The 20889-nt window shown below is 35.6% G+C and overlaps 1 protein-coding gene across 4 annotated transcripts in view; it reads left to right on the top strand.

Annotated features, from left to right (window-relative positions):
• The window catches only part of ZNF800 (zinc finger protein 800), a 55956-nt gene that overhangs the window by 22597 nt on the left and 12470 nt on the right, over window positions 1-20889 (top strand). For 2 of the 4 annotated variants that reach the window (XM_059711705.1, XM_059711704.1), the window contains 2 exons: window positions 397-540; window positions 2977-4672. In XM_059711705.1, coding sequence (XP_059567688.1) covers window positions 397-540; window positions 2977-4672 — 1840 coding nt within the window. Of the gene's footprint in view, window positions 1-396; window positions 541-2976; window positions 4673-5879; window positions 7637-20889 lie in introns of those variants that run through there. The other 2 variants (XM_059711707.1, XM_059711706.1) reach the window with 2 other exon arrangements.

Raw genomic sequence — 20889 nt, 5'->3', positions numbered from 1 at the left:
CATGCCCAGCACTGGGGTGGGGGGGCGCGGCCTGAGGTTCCCCAGCCTGGTGCCATTGCTCGTTAAGGCTCATTACGGGAACTTGGCCTCCGCTGTGAGCGCAGCTATCTTGTGTTATGGGATCTTTGCCTCTCTGGGTGCAGCCATCTTGACCGTTATGGCCTGATGGTCAATTTGAATATTCCCTCTTTATTAGAAAAGATAGAAGGATTTTTGCATAAAACTTAGTTTATAAATAAATTGTGAATAATACACTGTGGTAATAATTGGAAATGTCTATATAACATTTTTAACAAGTAAAACTACACTTTTGGATTCTCAACAATGGTTGTTCAGTTTAAAAGTACATATTGAAGTTACCTTTTGTGTAAAGTTTTCTTTTTTCCCCCTCCTTAGGAACTAAACAACTGAAACACATTTTATTAAAAGATGTGGACACTATCTTTGAATGTAAATTATGCCGAAGTCTCTTCAGAGGATTACCAAATTTAATTACCCACAAAAAATTCTACTGCCCACCAAGTCTCCAGATGGATGATAGTAAGTTTCAGTCATTTATTCACTTATGCATTTTACAATTAAGTATTCTTATATTACAACTACGTTTGTGTTAAATTATGGATATCCATTTATGGATAATTTAATGATAGAGAATAAAATTAAATACATGACTCAGTGTATATTCAGTTTCTTAGATATGGACTTTTATACTTGTGCTTTTCACTTGAATTTTCCTATAGATATATGAGGTTAGATTTATGAGTATATTTATTTGTATTAAAATAGTGAATATTGTTTCTGAATGTTCATATGGATCATACAGTTTATAGTTAGGATTTATGTAAGTTATAATACTAATTCTTGAAGGGAATATTGGTATTTTTCTTCTTTAACATCTTGTTACCAGATATGACTGATAATTTACTAAGATTCCTCTTAAGTAATGAGAAGGTTGGGAATAGAGCAAAGAAAGAATGAGTAAATGATTTCATGGGAGTGTTAATCTTTCTACTGTTTTCTGGGTCTTGATTTGAAGATCAATTTTGTTCTCCGTGAAATTTATTTAGATCAGTCATTTTACCAGAAATTAGATTGTATTATGGGCTAACTTGAGATCTGAAATAGCTTAATGTGAGGAATGCAGATAGTAGGCCAATAAAGTGTTTGTGGAACCAAATGTTTGTTGAATTAAGTGTATTGCCCCTGTATAATTAGGTTGCTGTAATGGTGTTGTTTTCTTGCTTTAAAGAACTCATGTAAATTCCTTAAAATATTTTAGTAATAGCTTACTTTCATAATTTTTTGTTCATGGATTTAACTCTTTGTGGGTTTACAAAATATAGAACTTGTTTTGCCAGTGTGATACTATATTGCATTATGGATTTTGTGCGTTTTTCAACTTAAACTTTTTGGGATGGGATTGAAATACAAACTTCAAATACCAGCATGAGACTGATTTAAAGCATTAGAAGACATAAGTGAAATAAAAATTTCATATTTGGATACTGCTGTTAGAGCTACATACTATTTTTTAATTGAGACATAAATGAAAAGATTATAAAAAGATATCACTGAGATATAAATGAAAAGTCTATAAACACTAGTTTCAAATCTAACTTTTTAATTAAAGTACCATTAAAAATAAATTAATCCCTAACTGGTTTGGCTCGGTGGATAGAGTATCGGCCTGCGGACTGAAGGGTCCCAGGTTTGATTCCAGTCAAGGGCATGTGCCTTGGTTGTGGGCATGTCCCCAGTGGGGAGTGTGCAGGAGGCAGCTGATTGATGTTTCTCTCATTGATGTTTCTGGCTCTCTATCCCTCTCCCTTCCTCTCTGTAGAAAATCAGTGAAATATATTTAAAAATATATTAATTTTCTGGTAGTTAATCCTTTTTATTTTTTAGTATGACTTAGAGAGGGAAATACAGGGTGTGGCAAAATTAGGTTTACAGTTGCGAGTATGTGAAACGAGTTTATTCTTATATTATTAATTAATTGTATTATTTCCATACAAACAACATTTGCCCAAATGCTGTAGGTAAATGGATTTACAGGATTATTGTGCTCTCTTCTTGGCAATACTCATTCTAGAGATACTGTTGTGAAAGTGTTACTCTTCTTGTAGACACTTCATCCATTTTATAAAGGAAGTACATGAGAAGAGCTATATTGAATCATATCTTGTTTTCTAAACCAATAATTTGATGCTATATTTAATAAGTAACAGCTAGAATTTAGAGTTGTATGTGGAAACCTAACTAGTGTTAAGACAACTCTGTTCCAATAGTAATATTTAGTTGCCTATAGAGGGTGTAATTATTGTACAAGTAAATAAAACTAACTGTTTTTGGAATAAATCTATAGTTTTTAATCATTTGTTTTAATAGAATTGTTTCATGTTAAGGAGGCACATAATAGGACTGGGTTTAGCAAATACTTCTATATATCATGTTACTCATGTTTATATATATTTTCCTACAAATTTTCTTTTTCCTTTCTATAAGTATGTCTCCATGCAATTAGAATAGTTAATTTATTATGGATAAGTTTAATAGGAATGCTGTTATATTTTCTAAAAAAATTATTTTTATATATAGTAACATACTTCATTATGTTTTATCCATTTTGGGTAATGAGAACTTTGATTGCCTAAAAATATGAAATATTTTATTGTTTAGGATGCCCATGTGCTTATATATTTTATATTAAGGGCACTTAAAAGTGGAAGTAGTTCTTCTGTTGCATCTATTTCTTATCATTTGCATACTATGTTGAGGTCTTAAAGCAAATTTTAGTTTAATACTAGTTTTTATCTTCATAAAATACTGAAAAGAGATATTGCTGTAATGAAAATGAACATGAACCAGAAATATAAATTTTAAGATAGCCATTCATAATACATTAAAAAATATTAGAAGGCTATATATAGCAGGCTAATTATTCCAGATTAAAATGTTGTTATTTTTTCTTAACAGACCTTCCTGATGTAAATGATAAACAAAGCCAAGCCATAAATGATCTCCTAGAAGCCATATATCCTAATGTGGACAAGCGAGAATATATTATTAAGCTAGAACCCATAGAAACTAATCAAAATGCAGTGTTTCAGTATATTTCAAGTACTGATAATCCTACTGAAGTCACAGAGTCAAGCAGTACTACTCCTGAACAAACTGAAGTTCAAATACCAGAAAGTGACACTGAACCTTCTAAAACAGTACCAGTTACAGTTACAGAGGTGGAAACTGTAGAGCCCCCTCCTGTTGAGATGGTTACAGATGAAGTTGCACCCACGTCTGATGAACAACCTCAGGAATCACAGGCTGACTTAGAAACTTCTGACAATTCTGATTTTGGTCACCAGTTGATATGTTGTCTTTGTAGAAAAGAATTTAATTCCAGACGAGGTGTTCGTCGTCACATTCGAAAAGTACATAAGAAAAAGATGGAAGAATTAAAAAAATACATTGAGACACGAAAGAATCCAAACCAAACCTCTAAAGGACGCAGTAAGAATGTTCTAGTTCCATTAAGTAGGAGTTGTCCAGTATGTTGTAAATCATTTGCTACAAAAGCGAATGTAAGGAGGCATTTTGATGAAGTTCATAGAGGACTAAGGAGGGATTCAATTACTCCTGATATAGCAACAAAGCCTGGGCAACCTTTGTTCCTGGATTCTGTTTCTCCTAAAAAATCTTTTAAGACTCGAAAACAAAAGTCGTCTTCAAAGGCTGAATACAATTTAACCGCATGCAAATGCCTCCTTTGCAAGAGGAAATATAGTTCACAAATAATGCTTAAAAGACATATGCAAATGGCCCACAAGATAACTCTTTCTGGGACAAACTCTAAAAGAGAGAAAGGCCCTAATAATACTGCCAACAGTTCAGAAATAAAAGTTAAAGTTGAACCAGCAGATTCTGTAGAATCTTCACCCCCTTCCATTACCCATTCTCCACAGAATGAATTAAAGGGAACAAATCATTCAAATGAAAAAAAGAACACACCGGCAGCACAGAAAAATACAGTTAAACAAGACTCTGAAAGCCCTAAATCAGCCAGTCCGTCTGCTGCAGGTGGCCAGCAAAAAACCAGGAAACCAAAACTTTCAGCTGGCTTTGACTTTAAGCAACTTTACTGTAAACTTTGTAAACGTCAGTTTACTTCCAAACAGAACTTGACTAAACACATTGAGTTGCACACAGATGGGAATAACATTTATGTTAAATTCTACAAGTGCCCTCTTTGCACTTATGAAACTCGTCGGAAGCGCGATGTGATACGACATATAACTGTGGTTCATAAAAAGTCATCCCGCTACCTTGGGAAAATAACAGCCAGTTTGGAGATCAGAGCTATAAAAAAGCCCATTGATTTTGTTCTAAATAAAGTGGCAAAAAGAGGCCCTTCGAGGGATGAAGCAAAACATAGCGATTCAAAACATGATGGCACTTCTAACTCTCCTAGTAAAAAGTATGAAGTAGCTGACGTTGGTATTGAAGTAAAAGTCACAAAAAACTTTTCTCTTCACAGATGCAATAAATGTGGAAAGGCATTTGCCAAAAAGACTTATCTTGAACATCATAAGAAAACTCATAAGGCAAATGCTTCCAATTCACCTGAAGGAAACAAAACCAAAGGCCGAAGTACAAGATCTAAGGCTCTTGTCTGGTGAGGAACAGTTAACAGAGTTTTGCTTTTTTCTCCCCATCGAACTAAAAAAATCATTTGACCATAATTTATAGCTGGTTCCATTTTAACACATTTGCTTCCATATATCTTATGGCAATGGGAACTGCAAGAGTGATGCACATATTGCATTTCCTCTTCAGTGACCTTTATTCCAGTGGCTTGGGAACAAAAGTTAACTTCAGAACTTACCTTCCACAGGACAATGCAATATAGTTAATAGGTAGATGGCACAGGGTCAGTGCTTTCCTCTCTATGTTGTAAAATAATACATTTATATTGGCTTATGTTTACAATAGAAGTCTTCTGTTTAACTTTGCACAGGTTTAATTTGATTCAGTGACTTAGTCTACTAATAAATGCATTGTAGAAAAGTTAAATATATTAGAATGAATTTGTGAAGGCGATAATTATAGGAAAAAAGTCCTTTGAGGCACTGTAATTATTGTAAAAATTAATCTGTGACAGCTAAATAAAGTGCTGCACTCAGAAAAAAACTCCCCAAATTGAATTTAAAATGATTAGCATTATTATTTACATTTAACATAGTGCTTCTAGGCAAAGGGGGAAACGATAAAAGTTTGGAATTTCTTTTTCCTTCTCCTTGGGAGTATGTGTCAGTTACCATTTTTAAGTTTGATCTATAAGAAGAATGATTACTTAGATCCCAAATCCTCTTATTTTTCCCTTTTTGCTTAAATAACCTTTTTGGTGATCAGTTTAAAAATATAGTTAATATTATTAAATAGGGATTAAAAAAATTTTTTTGTGTGTGTGGTTGTGCGTTGCAAGAAAAGTGAAATCCCTGTTGGGAAGAAAGAAAAAATAATACTTAGGAGGTTTTGGAACAAATGTAGATTTTTAAAATGGCAATATAAAATAAGGAGTAGATTCCCTATCCTTGTTTTTTCAAGTCTCTTTATAGTTTTAATTTAAAGTTTACCTTCAGTACCTGTGTCCCCCGAGTTAAGGCAATTAATATATTTAATTAGTATTAAATTAGTTTTGGATTCAGGTTATAAAGAGTGCTGAGTAGGTTAAATGTTGTGGTTTGATTATAACATTTTTCTATTTTTGTGGAAAACTTGTGATGAAACCATTCTTTAGAAGTCATTTACTATTGTATAATTTTAAAAGCAAGCTTTGATTGGTGAACTCAAAAGTGTTCATTTATTCCATTTCTCCTCAGATAACTTCAAGTGATGTACGAAAAGGTTTGGAGTTCATATTTGTGGAAAGACTTTAAATTGGTGTTAGAACCACTAAACGTCTTCAAATGGTACTATGAGAAAAAAAAAAGAAAAACATTTTCATAAATATTTGACTGTAACTGCTGTTTTCTCACTAAAAGGATAATTATCTAACCACTGTTTCAAAGGCACTGCCTTTCCCAGCACTTTCAAGTAGCTGTGATATTTACATATTGTCCTCACAGTACATCAGCTAACCAGTGTCTACAAAAATGTTGCAAATTTTGTTTTTCAAACAATTTGTTGATTAAAGCGATCAACAGCCTGAAGAAAATAATCACCACTGGTGATTTTTAATTGACAAAGACTTTATATCTTAGTGATTTTAGTTTTGTTCCACTTTATTTGGCAAAATTGTCATCTGGATTGTACAGATACCTGGTTTCCTAGTGAGTGGATGTTAAGACCAAAAGACAAATTAGTACCAACACATACATATTTAGCTTACTAATTATCGGTAATTATTTTTACGTTCATTTATTTCTAACTTGTTCTCCAGCACTTAAATGTTTGGAAGTTTCATTCGAAAATATATACTTACAGGAAAGTTCCAGTTCATTTTCACCCATGATCATTACATTTTTCATTTGTAAACATCTGAAGTTTTTATGAAAATTTAACATTCCCCTATTTTTCTTTAAATTTTATACAAAGCACTTTAATGATAGATGCAACTTAATTTTTCAGTTTCTATTTTTTTAAAAGACCACACATTTACTAATGTTAATATGAAGGTAGTAAATAGCTTACCGATATTTTATGGATGCAGACAATCCATGCACAACCACTTCTTATGATACTAGTTTATTTCTTTAAATATTGCTAAAAAAGGCAGGTGGGGGTGTAAACCCTGATTTTCTTCTCCCAAGTAAAATCTGAAATGACCACTTTAGATATTTGATTCCTACTGTAAAATTTGGAAAATAATGAATTCTTGTTCATTTTTATAATCAAGATTTTAGGAAAAACAGAAGTACACCTATCTTTATGAAATTTTGGACAGGTTTTGTGTATCAATCTTTTGTACTTTTTAGGGAATATTTTATTTTTTAGTAATTTTTGTCAAATTATAATTTTAAAAGGTACAGCAGAGAATATACCATGTTTTTATATAGGTTCATACCTGTACTTAGGAGGGACCCTGTCCATCTATATACTTTTTGTATAAAATTTAAAAATGTTGAAGATCCACAAGGTCGTAATAAAATACTTCTATAGCTAGAGAAACATTTACCCTTCCCAGTGCTTTGCACTAAAATATACTGTGAAAGGAAACTAGAAAGACTGTAACTGTTGCTGGAAATGTTCTATATTGAATGTACATGCTCTTGTTGGAAAAATGTACTATATGTGATGGAAATAAACCAGACTTGGAGTTATTTCAGCTAAATGTGCTTCAACAAAGGTGCATTGGTTGAAACTTAAATGTTCTATTATCAAATTTAAATTTATTCAGTGACTATGAGCAGCTACACTTGAATTATATCTTGATAGTTTTATTTTTAAAAATTAGAGTTATAATTTCTCTTTAATTTAAATACAGATTTACTTTTCCACATATGGAAAACTTGTACTTATAGGTCTAACTTTAATGATTAATAGTGTAATATATTTAGGGAACTAAATGTGTAGGTGGTATTTCATTTATAAACCATCTTCATTAGTTGCACATTATTAAACATGTATGTTTGACTTTTGCAAAGTGTTATCTTTTATGCATTCCTACACACAAGACATATTCCAAAGATATTTTCCAGACTTAAGTACCTATAATAATCAGTGAAAAGATAAGAGAATTCTTAAAAAGCTTGGGTTAGCTCTTTACTACAGCCTTTCATCTGTATGTCAGTCTTTTCTCTGCTTTTCTTCTTAAATAGTGTATGGAAGAAAGAGGGGAGCCCAATTGCTGGAATTTTCTTACTTCACTCACCTGTTTCCACATGTTTTCTCTGTCATAACTCTAGGGTTACACAGCAGGAATTTAAAAGGAAAGACAGAGGGTTCAAGGACTGTCAAAAATATGTGGGTCATTGAGAAAAAAATAGAACTTTGTCAGGACTGGTTTACATTAGAAGGGCCTAGAGAGATTAGGAATATTTGTCGTAATAGCCAAACTAACAGATCATGGCAAACATAGAAGTTAGTGGCTAAACTGGGACCAGTTTAAAAAGGTAGAATGAACAAGTAAGAAGTGATTTAAAACTCTTTGTTCTTCCTATTCCCTTCTGGTGTTCATTCTTCTTTTTTGGTTTTATTTTGACTCTTGAACTCTGTCATCTCAGAGGCTTAGGGTTGAGCCTCCTGAGAAGAAGCCTAGGAAATTGGTGCTGGAAGCCATTTTGCATGCATGCTATATAAACAAATATTGATAGCACTTTTTGTTCTTGGTGTAGGGAGGTAAAAGAACCATCAGAAACTGCTTATAATACATTAAGACGTATCTCTGGCTACAGATAATAACCACCTTTGCTGCTATTTGCTCAATTAAGAGTTTTTCTCTAGAATTTAACTCATCTTTCTTCCTGAAGATATGGTCCTCTCCTAAGTGTGATGAAAAGTAGAAACAAAAGATATGGCTTACACTTCAGTTTCCTAAGTTTGGATAGTACAAGTGAGGGCTGGATGAGGTATGGCCGACACTGGGCGGGTACTCATTACAGATGTACCTTGAATACACAATGACTTGGTTCATGTCTCTTATTTTTTCTTCTTTATTCCCTATTTCAAGAGAAAAACCTTCTTGAAGAATATATACATATTCTTGAAAAATATATAAATTACCCATATTTAATTTTTAGCTTGGTTTTGTATATATGAGTCAAGTTTTCTGTTGACACAGATTGCTTGCATTGTTTAAAAGTACCTTAACATTTTTTAGGAATATGTTTGTTATGTTGTTTTATGATCAGTAGGCTGTTCTCATTTTGGTTTAAAGAGCCTGTGGATGCAGTAGCTGGGGGAAGGGTTCGTTCCTTTGCTATGGCTTGAGGCTGTGAGTATAGAAAGAGGAGTTTCCCAGTAGGTGTTATGACAATTAGTTATGGAGATAGAGAGGCATAAGTGGATATCATTTACTGTTGTGAAGTTGTAAAAGATCTCTTCAAATAGCATGACCACTGAAGATGAGATAGAAATACTTCTAAAACTTTGGAAATGAGGTTTCCGGGTTTATTGCAGTGGCCTGTGGAAGTATTCCAGATCCTTAGGAGTTTTAGAAGTTACTTATCTAATAGACTCCATAGTTTACCAGAATTATGATTTAGCCATGGTTCTGTTAATTGATCTGAAACCATGCTGTAGGACAGCGGTTCTCAACCTGTGGGTCGCGACCCCTTTGGCAGTCGAACGACCCTTTCACAGGGGTCACCCAAGACCATCCTGCATATCAGATATTTACATTACGATTCATAACAGTAGCAACATTACAGTTATGAGGTAGCAATGAAAAGAATTTTATGGTTGGGTCACAACATGAGGAACTGTATTTAAAGGGCCAGAAGGTTGAGAGCCACTGCTCTAGGATATGTGTAGCGTGCTGTTGGCTGTGCTGTTAGACAAAATCCTCCAGTACTCTGTTATTCTTTTCCTCTTCTCTTACTTTAAGAGCTAATGGAAACCTCAGGATTGAAGAGGAGTAGGGATCAGCAGTCTAAGAACTATTATTAGTTGTTTGGTTTCTAAGTTATCAGGCACATGATAGAATGCAGAATAAAACATGTTTCACTTAAACTCACAATTATTTTGCCTTTTTAACTTTCCAGATTTATTTCTCCTCTCTTATAATATGTTTCTGTAGACTTTTCCTTTGACTCATGTTTTGAGATTCCACCTCTTATCTTTCCTATTTTCTCTTCTGGTTAACAAGAGATCTTAGAACCAAGATAGCTAAAATATGTTCTGAGAAGGTAAGAGGTGTGAAGTCAGCTCATTTCCTCCTGAATCTTAATGTTCTACATTCTATTTGTCAGGTTTATTATTTAATTTTAGACTTCTTCCTCTGCATATATTCACCACTAGTGCACCACAAACAGAGGGGAACACAGGTGCATCTGGTTGGGAAAATGCCCAAAGTTGGAGGTTTTGCTGTTGGTGCCCACTCAACAGGATTAATTTGATTGATTGTGTATTCTTGAAATCAGAGTCTATGCCTTGATAATTTTGTTTAGTGCGTAGCATATTTGATGTATACGAGGCTATTTAAATAAATGTTTGATAATGATATTAAAGTAAGCAGTAGCCTTTTCCATCTTAAAACCATGCTGTCATATACCAGTGATGACGAACCTTTTGAGCTCGGCATGTCAGCATTTTGAAAAACCCTATCTTAACTCTGGTGCCGTGTCACATATAGAAATTTTTTGATATTTGCAACCATAGTAAAACAAAGATTTATATTTTTGATAATTTATTTTATATATTTAAATGCTATTTAACAAAGAAAAACCAACCAAAAATATGAGTTTGCGTGTCACCTCTGACACACGTGTCATAGGTTCACCATCACTGTCATATACTTTGACACTTTGGGTCTTAAGTTCATAAATTTTTACTATCTCAATATTGATAGATTTCACTTATTTTAGAAAATATCACCAGTACTAAAATGAGAGTTTATGATAATAAAGAGAATTCTTAGCTAATAATAATGAATGCTCACGGAGTGCTTATTGTATACCAAGCACTCTGCTAATCCTTTACATGCATAGTGCCCCGAATTCACCAGCAGCCTCTGAAGAATGGTTACTTCATTTTCTCATTTTATAGAACAGAAAATTGAAACTTATAGAAGTTCAGTGACTTATTCAAGTTCACATTGGTAGTATATTACAGAATTGAGACTTGACACTAAGTCTGACTACAATGCATGTGCCCTTGATCAGTACACCTAACATTTGCACATTTTACCATTTGCAAAGCACATTCACGACATTACCTGATTGGCAGTTTAGTGTAATGCTTTGGAGCCAGATTAGTTGGTGAAATTTCTGGATCCACAAATTATTTTTTGTGTGACATTGTGCACACATTGTGCAAGTTACTTAACCATTTTGTGCCCTAATTACCTCACCTATAAAATAGGGGTCCCAGTACTTCTTAACCTCTTAAGTTGTGGTGAGGATAAAATGAAAAACACATTTAAAATACTTAGAACAGTGCGTGGCATGTTACAATAAATGTTAGGATTACTATAAGTGATCAAAATGTGGGAATTTTTTTATTACCTCTTAAGTTTAGAAAGTTGTTTTTTTTTTAAATATATTTTATTGATTTTTTTTTTACAGAGAGGAAGGGAGAGGGATAGAGAGTTAGAAACATCAATGAGAGAGAAACATCGATCAGCTGCCTCCTGCACACCCCCCACAGGGGATGTACCTGCAACCAAGGTACATGCCCTTGACCGGAATCGAACCTGGGACCTTTCAGTCCGCAGGCCAAGGCTCTATCCACTGAGCCAAACCGGTTAGGGCAAGTTTAGAAAGTTTTAGAGAAAACTTTATTGCTACACATCATATTTTAACTCCTGCTTTTATTTAATTGAAACAATGAAAATAACTATATAATTTTCTATCAGTTCTTTTCTAATCAGATATTACTAGTTTATTATTCTTACCCATAAGTGTTTGTCTTGCAAAAGGTTAAGCACATTCATTGTAAGTTGTAAGCACATTCATTGTAAGTTACACTTTATTTTTATGGTTACTCCCCAGAGTAACCTGTCTTAAAATTTTCATTATATGTTTTCTGTCACACAAATATTTTATTCTTGGTCATGTGTAAAATATTGATACGGAATACAAATTAACATAGCTGGAATATTTCTGTAAAACAAAAGTAGATATGTATTATTTGAGAGAAAGCATTCAATTATGGAAAGTATGGATTCTTCAGAAGAGCACGATTTAGGCTAAGTCAGGAATTTCTTTGGCGAATGTGTCATGAAAAGATAAGAAGAAATGACACTTTTCAACAGTCTTGCCAATGGTAGTCATTAGTGGCAGTACTCCAAATTTCAACTGAGGCCCAAGTACTGTTAAATTATCTGCTGAGAGAGTTTACCCACACACCTGACTGTTACTGATTTAGCTTTTTTTTTTTTTTTTTTTTTAATCCTCTCCTGAGGATAAGTTTTTTTAGGGAGAGGAATGGAGAGAGAGAGAGAGCACGCGATTGGTTGCCTTCCATACAAGCCCTCACTGGGGAGCGAACCTGTAATCTAGGTACATGCCCTGACTAGGAACCCACGACCCTTTGGTGCACAGAACAACACTCCAACCAACTGAACCACCCAGCCAGGGTTGATCTTGCCTTTTTAACAATAAGATGATGATTTTTAGAAATTTTAGTGTTAGGGACTGGTATAATTTGCAACACTGGAGAACCTTGTTTCTAGGTTTGGATGAACCTTCATATCCTGAACTTCAGATCAAGTGTGTGGCTTCTTAATAATTCTGATATTCAACTACTTGTGTCTGGTGTTTGGAGCATATTTCTGGCACACGGAATATTGTAATGTTTAAGCAATAGAATGGTGTGGTTGAAAAAATGGCCAGACCAAAATAAACAAAAAGTCCCCATTTGGAATACTTGAGCAATAATAACTTGCAATGTATTTGGGTGCCCTGCTCTACATAATCTGGTAACACTTTCACTACAAAAGTATGTAATGATGATATTCAGAGGAGAAATTACATCAAAATGAACCTTAAGTGCATATAACTCATATTACAACCCAGGTTTTTAATCCCTTCTATCTGTGGGATTATCCTAAAAGTAAATTAGTTCTGAGAAGTGGAACTGTGACTGTAGTCAAACTTTCTAAGCTGTACAAAATTTGTGTTTTTTTTTTAAACCTGAGGCTGTTTTGGGTGGTTTGGTAGATCTGAACCCCAAAGTACCTGCTAGTTGTGACTGGTAGCTTTTATTTTGGGTGGGAACAAAAAACTAGAAATACTTTTCTAAGAAAAAACAGGGAAGCACTAGGAATATTGTGTGCTCAAGTGACTGAATGATATGGAAAAAATAAACTTAGGGAAAGGATTTTTATGTAGTTTCTTTGGATTTTTGAGAGATAATTTGTTAGGGTTGTTTTATATAAGCTGTAGGAGAGTGTTTATGTCATTTTCATGCCTTTTGATCATTAGATGTTTATTGAGTTCCAACCAGTTAACTAGATCTAAGTAGCACAGTATCTTCAAACCACAGATGCTACAAGATGGAAGTACTAGTAAAACCCACAGTGGCTTGGATCACCAGCCACCAGACAATTTGCCAAGTCTTCTGATTGCAGGTGTGTGGCTGCATATGCATTCATGCATACAAATTCTGGGCTATGTTGTGGATGTGTTTTTTTGTTTTGTTTGTTTTTTGGGTTTTTTTTTGGTTGCAAATAACAGAGTTACTTGGTCTGTAGCTTGTAAGGAGGGATTTATTGGAAGGTTTTATGTGGGGAAATAAGGGAGATAGAAGTGGCCAGGCCTTCTAGGAATCTAGGAGTATTAGTTCAAACTGGCTTCACCATGTAGATTTCATAGACCGGGGGGAAAATGCAGTTCTAGTGATTGGATGTCGCCCTTTTAGCAGCAGTAGTAGTATTGCTTCTCTGCTGCTGTTGGCCCTTTTCAGACTCTGCTTTTACTTTTTAAAAAACAATTACCATATTCTATGCCTTCTCAATATGGTTATTACTGCCTCATTACTTCTGCTGCATATCTTCTCTGTGTCTTTCAGCTACTTTCCCTCCCCATAGAGCTTGAGTTCAGACTCCTGTAAGAGAAAGTATGATTGGTTCAGTTAGGTTGGGCAAAGCTCCTATGCCAGGCCTCTTTATCGACTGCTAGCCATAGGCTGTTTTTCATTGATTGGCTGCTCTTGGAACAGGTGCTCTTCGTTGGTTCTGTCATTGATCATGGTGGTAGAGTCAGTGGAGTAAAACATGGCCCTGGGCCCAATAAAAGGAGTCCTTTAAAAATATATATATTATTGATTTCAGAGAGGAAGGGAGAGGGAGAGATTGAAACATCAGTGAAGAGAGAGAATCATTGATTGGCTCCCTCCTGCACGTCCCCTACTGAGGACTGAACCCACAGCCCTGGCATGTACCTGACAGGGAATCTAACCGTGTCCTCCTGGTTCATAGGTTGAGCTCAGCCAGTAGCAACTGGCCGGGCAAAGGAACCTTTCAGTGGGACTCTTTTACAGAAGGACTCTGGATAGCCTTGTAATAATCTTTCTAGTACATGTCTTTCTTCCATTTTAAAGGTGATAGAATTAAAGGTAACCTGTGGGCTTAACTTTAATATCAATGCATCACCAACAATCCTTTCCGTGCTGAGAAAATGTGAGAAAAAGTTTGCTGATCAGCACCTGCAGCTCCTTTCCTGAACTGCCTGATGCTGTTTCCATCTTTGGCTTTGCAGATTCATGGACAGCCTGAAGTTTTCACTGAGAAAAAGCCATTACATTTCCTGTAACAACATATTAGGCCATTCTGTCAGTTGCTATTTTCCAGACATCCACAATGCACAGTTTGAGTTGGCAATTTAGTGAATCCTTAAAATATTGCTTCTGCTTTTCTACATGTACTTTCCACATTTAGGCTTACTCTGCAATAGCTACTTTATATCTCAATTCCTTCAACAGCAGACACTATTGAGTGTCCTTCATGTACCTGGCACTATTCCATTCTTTTGGGGATACAGAATCCTACTGTGGCTAAAGCGTGGTGTTTTAAGTATCGGACTCCTTTACTTACTGTCTGTGTAGTTTGGGCAAGTGAATTATTTTTTCTAAGCTTTACATTTCTTGTCTGTAAAATGATATTAGAAACTACCTTATAGGTATGTTTGTTGTGGGAATTTATAAAAGTTTAAGTATATATTGTGTATGATATACTTAGCACAATGCCTGGCTTAAATAAGAGCTCAATAAATATGTATTACAGTTGTAGTGATCACTAAAATTGTCACTTTGCTGCTGAAATACTTTTTAGAACTTAGTTTCTGGTTATCTTGCTTTGCCATTTAATGTTCGTTGCCTTTTTGTTGGCATTAATCCAAATGTTTAATGAAAAGTCAGATGTAACATCTGTGATAAAGCCAAGATATACACAGTTTATTAAGTTAAAACATTTTATGGGTCTTCAGTATGTTGCCATTTTTTTTTTTTTTGCAGCACCTTTGACTAATTACAGAAGGATTTGTTGAACTTTTTGATATAATTTTGCTTTTTTGTGGTTAATGTCTCATAGAACAATGCATAGTTTAGGTAGTGAAATTCAGAGCACTTTTTTTTTTTTTTTAATAAACATTAGGCTATGGGTACATGAACATATTCTGAGTTTACAAGCAAGAATCATGTCTTCTCATTGTCTCATCAGTGCCTTGCAGTATACCTGGCATATAACAGGTGCTAAGAGCATGTTGAAGGAAGGAAAGAAGGAAGACAGGAACATTAATATCAATTATCTTATTATTAAGGCTTATCATTAGTCCACAATATGTTTTTGCTTTTAAGCTTCTTTTCCCAGTACCTCATCATCTAATATACAGGGTATCCACCAAAAAAGTATACACACTTTAACAGCCAATAGCTCAAAAAATTTTAATATGTTTTTATTGATTTCAGAGGGAGGAAGGGAGAGGTAGAGGGAGATAGAAACATTAATGATGGGAATCACTGATAGGCTGCCTCCTGCACACCCCCTACTGGGGATCGAGCCCACAACCCGGGCATGTGCCCTGATCAGAATCGAACCGTGATCTTATGGTTCATGGGTTGACACTCATCCACTGAGCTATGCCGCCCAGGCTGATAGCTCAATTTTGAAAATGAAATGTACTTTAATAAACACTGCCTTTATAATTGTTCAAAGTGTGTGTACACACTTTTTTGGGGGATACTCTATATATTGCTTTTCTATCTGCAAGCTCCTCTTTGTTTCTGTTACTGATGGCTTCTGTTACCTGCCTTCATGGCTACTACTAAGCACCGGTGACAGATTCAAACTCATGGGAGTGCCGTATTGACTGTATCCCCTGATAACTAGTCCACAATCAATTATACACTATATGGGTATATACTTAGTGATTTTTTAATAATTATTTTAAAGATTTTTTTTTTTTTAGGAGATCTGTGTCTTGATCACTGTTGATTCCCCAGGGCCTAGGATAGTTCCCAGTTCATAGTTCATAGGCACTCAGTAAATATTCGTTGAATGAATGAACAATATAGGCCATGTTTATACCATTCACTTGTGAACCATCTGCAATTGTTTTCTATCTACATTTGTATTGAAAGTTCCTGTGAAGGGCATTGCTGACCATGTAAATGCTCAATCTGATGGCTTCTTGCTTTTCATCATGTTTGACCTTTCTACAACCATTAATGCTTGCAAATATTCCTTTCCCAGGTTTTCATGCTCACTTATAACTGGGTCATCTTGGGCCAGTCTCAACATGGTATTACATCCAAAAAAACCAGACAGGCTCAAAAATCTTTGGAAAATAATGAACGTTTTTACTGTTAACAGAAATCTTCTAAGGTGGTCCAAAAGTACAATTACATAAAACTTAAGCAAACTTCATATAAGTTCTCTTTATTCATCGCTCCTCCCAAATTCTCATATAGTTTGGCAGCTTCCTCCAATCTCTCTTCTGTAACCTTTTCCCCCAAACCTGTAAATTTTCTACAAAAAACCCCTTGTCCACTTTTCTCATCTTCTGGTCTCTTACTTTCTTCAAAAAGTAACTCACTCTTTGCAGTTTAAATCACTTTAGTTTCTTCCAGGTTTGTTCGTTTTGCTTCCCCACCTCCCATTCTCCTGCTCAGCATTCCAGAAGTCTGGGAATCTCCTCTTGATTCATCTGGTTTGCCTGTACCAACTTTCTTTGTATGACTTTAATCAATCTAAAAGCCTTATATGAGATACTATGTCCTTCAGTGTGTATTTCTTGAACTTTTGGGTTCAGCTGGGTTTCCCCCTGGTGTGTTTCTGGAGTGCCCCACCTATAGCAATATTGAAATGATCTATTTGTGTCCCTCCTCTAGGCTAGATGCATCTTAAGGGGTAGAGCTCCTGTTATTTACTTATATACCTAGTATCTAGCATCATATCTGGAATGTAGTGGATGTTGATAAATATTTATTGAACTCATGCTCCTGTGAACTCTGATTCTTCCTCTCTTGCCACTGGCTTTTATTTTGTTACTAGGTTTTTAAACATGGATCAAAGTTTTCTTAGCCCCTTTCTTATTTTATACTCTCTCAGTGATTCATCCACTCCCAGAACATCACTTACCACTTCTGTGAAGATACCCTAGACTTATTTTTCTGATTCTAAGACCTTTTTAAAAAAAAGAGCACTTGTTTTTAAAGTTGCATGTCAGGCATGGATATTTCTCCAATATCTTCAATGCAACAGAAACTCAATAAAACGACTAATTATCTTCCCTTTATGGTTGTTTCCTGTCTTGTTGTTGTTGTTGTTGTTGTTGTTGTTTCCTGTCTTAATTATTCACATTTCTACCCTCCTACATACCTAGGCTAATTAGAATCCTAGGAAATACTTTGACTTCTGTCTCTCTCTCTTACACTCTTACCTAGTCAGTGATCCGTGCCTGTCCATTTTACCTTTGGTTTTTCACATTTGGCTCCTCCCTTGGCATCTCCACTTTTAGTAGTTTAGTTTGGACTCTTATCTCTTTCCTACACCATTGCAATAGTCTCTTTACTGACCCTCTTTCTAATCTGGCTTCCAAGCTGCTGTCAGAACTGTCTTCCTAAAACAGATCTATCATTACTGTATGTTCATCGCTTTTGTTCATCACTTGACTAAGCTTACTCATTCTCAGGTCTCAGCTTAAATGTCACTTCTAAAGAAAGACAATTTAAACTACATCTCCCTTGTAGTTTTCATGTTTCTTTATTGTCATCCAACATAGTTTGTAATTATGCTTATATCTGCATTGTTTTGTTCAATGTCTCGTCCCACTGGAGAGATTTATGTAAGAGACTGGGAGGAGGAAAAAAAAAGACCAGGGAGAGTTATGTAGACCCTGTGTGTACCACAATGCTTGGGACATAGTAATGCTTAGAAAACATGTGCTGAATGAGTGGATAGATGATAGATAGCTTATCAGTATAGGCAAGCAGGAGATAGCAAAGGCAGAGAAGTTGCAGGGTCCTGGAATCTTCCTACATTCTCAGAGTCCTTGGTTTGTGTTCTAGCTATTCTGAAATAGTAATCAGCTCTCCCTTCTGCATTTTGCATTTATTTCCATGAGGATGGGAGTCAAAAACTATATTACCCACACTCATGCTTATGCTGATGTAACCAGCTGATTAGGGGGCCTTGGTGGTGGCAGCTAGCTTTGTTTATCTGTTAAATTAATGCATAGGTGGTACCATAGACATGCCACCAAACAGGTATTAGCTAGGTTGCATTAACCCAGATTCCTTTAGTCTCTTGAGTGATGCAAGCCTTTGTACTATATGCTAATTAAAGTGTTTATTACTTATAGGACAAGTTGTGTTTGAAATGAGGTATTTATTTGCCTTTTAAGGATTGAAGATTTCATTTTAACAAACTTTTATTGCCAGAAGATGAAATAAGTTAAAAATATCTAGAGACAGATTTATAATAATAAGCAAATTACCCCCCCTCCCCCATTGAGCCTGCTCAGGTGTCAAAAATCTAAGAATTTCATGAGTATTTTTTAGATTTCACTGTTTTAGGCTGACTTGCTTCATCCATTCAGTAGACATGTCGAGCTTCTAGTTTGTACAGGACAGAATTAGGAGCTAGGGTTACAGAGGTAAGACTTGCAGTTCCTCCTCTCAAGTTTGGTGGAAAAGATACATTATAAGATACACAGCAGTGGAATGTTAATTATGAAAAGCTTTCCCTGACACTGACGGAAGGCTTCTGGTGATTCCTAAATTCATTCTTGAGTCAAGTTTCACGTTAGCTGGGCAGAAAAACTTTCCAAGTAGGTTCAGAGACATGAGACCACATGTAGACCAAGGGGAGGAATATGAGGCAAGGCAAGGGCCAAATCAAGAAAGAGCTTACGTACCAAGTAGTAGTTTGAATTATATTTTCAAGATTAGGGGTAGCTGTTGTAGGGTTTTAAGCAGGGATATCAGATAGCATTGAGGAGACTGAATTGGAGTGGAGGCAGAGGGTGATATTTGTGGTGGGGAAATAAAATGGAAGCCAGTTTCAGAAATCTTAAGTGTTAGCAGCCTAAAAGTAGGTAATGCCAATGCGAATATGGAGATGGATACAGATACTGTACTATAATTATTTCAGAAGTGGAATTTCCCAGACTGGAGATGAAGAAGGAATTTAGTGTGATTCTCAGGGTTGGGCATTTTGTTTGGGCAGGTGAGTGGTACCATTCTTTAAGGTAGGAAACGGGAGGAGGAACACTCTCTAGGGGGAAATATTGAATTAAAGTTTGGGTGTGTTGAAGGTGAGGTGTTTGTGGGACATCTAATTGGAGATGCTTAGTAGGAGTAGGATGTACAGACTAGAGGTCAGGAGAGAGATTGCGTGGGGCTGGAGATTTAGGAGTCATTTTTGTCCATGTGGTTGTTGCAGCCATAGGTTTCGAAGACATTACCGGGAAGAATAAATAGAAACAACATAACCTAGCACTTCTCACATTCTTTTAGGTTATGTGATTTAGTTCAGTGTCTTCCTATTTTAGCTTTTCATTATGAAAATGGTGTTTGGCTAGCACTGGGTTTCTCTGTCTCCTTCCCCACTCTACCTCCCACCCTCTGCACCCACCACATGTATAAAATCTATAATATAACATATATTTGATAATAGTATAAGACAGTGGTTCTCAACCTTCCTAATGCCACGGCCCTTTAGTACAGTTCCTCATGTTGTGGTGACTCCCAACCATAAAATTATTTTCGTTGCTACTTAATAACTGTAATTTTGCTACTGTTATGAATCGTAATGTAAATATCTGATATGCTATATGTGTTTTCTGATGGTCGCGACCCACAGGTTGAGAACCACTGGTCTAAGAAGTCCTAGATAGTTAAGTTATAATAATGTGGGCCAATCTATGTGTTGATTTTAGAGGGCTTTTAAAAAGACTAAGACCTATTTTAAAAGATTATTTATTTAAAAAGGAAATATCTAATTTTCAAAGGTAAAACAATCTATTAGTTTTCTTGGATTGGCAAGATTTGTTGAATCCCATAGCTGTGATCTGTCCAGGAATTGTTTGTGACTTTTTCCCTATGCCTCTGACCAAGGCAGAAACTATTTCTGAAAAGTAGAAGAAAGCCATCTGGGTAAATTAACAGAATCTGACAATATATATGATAAATTTAAATAATTTAGTATCCATTGCCCGATTCTATAAGAAAAACAATATGCTATTAAACATTGAACAGATGATTGAAATATATTAATTTTACTTTGTCAAGCTGCACTTTTTGGACTAGTGCATATCTACACTAATAAAAGAGAAACATGGTAATTGGCGTACGACCGCTACCCTTTTCATTGGCTAATCAGCGAGATATGCAAATTAACTGTCAGCCAAGATGGCGGCCCCAGGCAGCTTGAAACTAACATGAGGCTTGCTTGCTTCAGTGACGGAGGAAACCAACATTCCCCGCCTGCCGCTGCAGGCCTCTGAGCCTGCAGTTTAAGAAACTCTGTAACAAATACCACCGGCCTTCAGCCAGCAGATTCGCAACATTGTAAGCAAAGGCCAGAAACCTAAGAGCTGGAGCCAAGCCTCAAAGCTAAAGCTGGCCCAGAATAAAAAAAGAAAAAAAAAAAGAAAAAAAGGAGCGGTTGGGAGCTTCAGTCACCCCAAGCCTGAAAACAGCCCTCAGCCCCTCACCCAGACTGGCCAGGCACCCCAGTGGAGACCCCTACCCCGAAGGGTGTGTGACCAGCTGCAAACAGCCATCATCCCC

The sequence above is a fragment of the Myotis daubentonii genome, chromosome 10 (genome assembly GCF_963259705.1).
Source record: "Myotis daubentonii chromosome 10, mMyoDau2.1, whole genome shotgun sequence".
Taxonomy (NCBI): domain Eukaryota; kingdom Metazoa; phylum Chordata; class Mammalia; order Chiroptera; family Vespertilionidae; genus Myotis; species Myotis daubentonii.
This window is presented reverse-complemented; position numbering and strand designations above follow the sequence as displayed.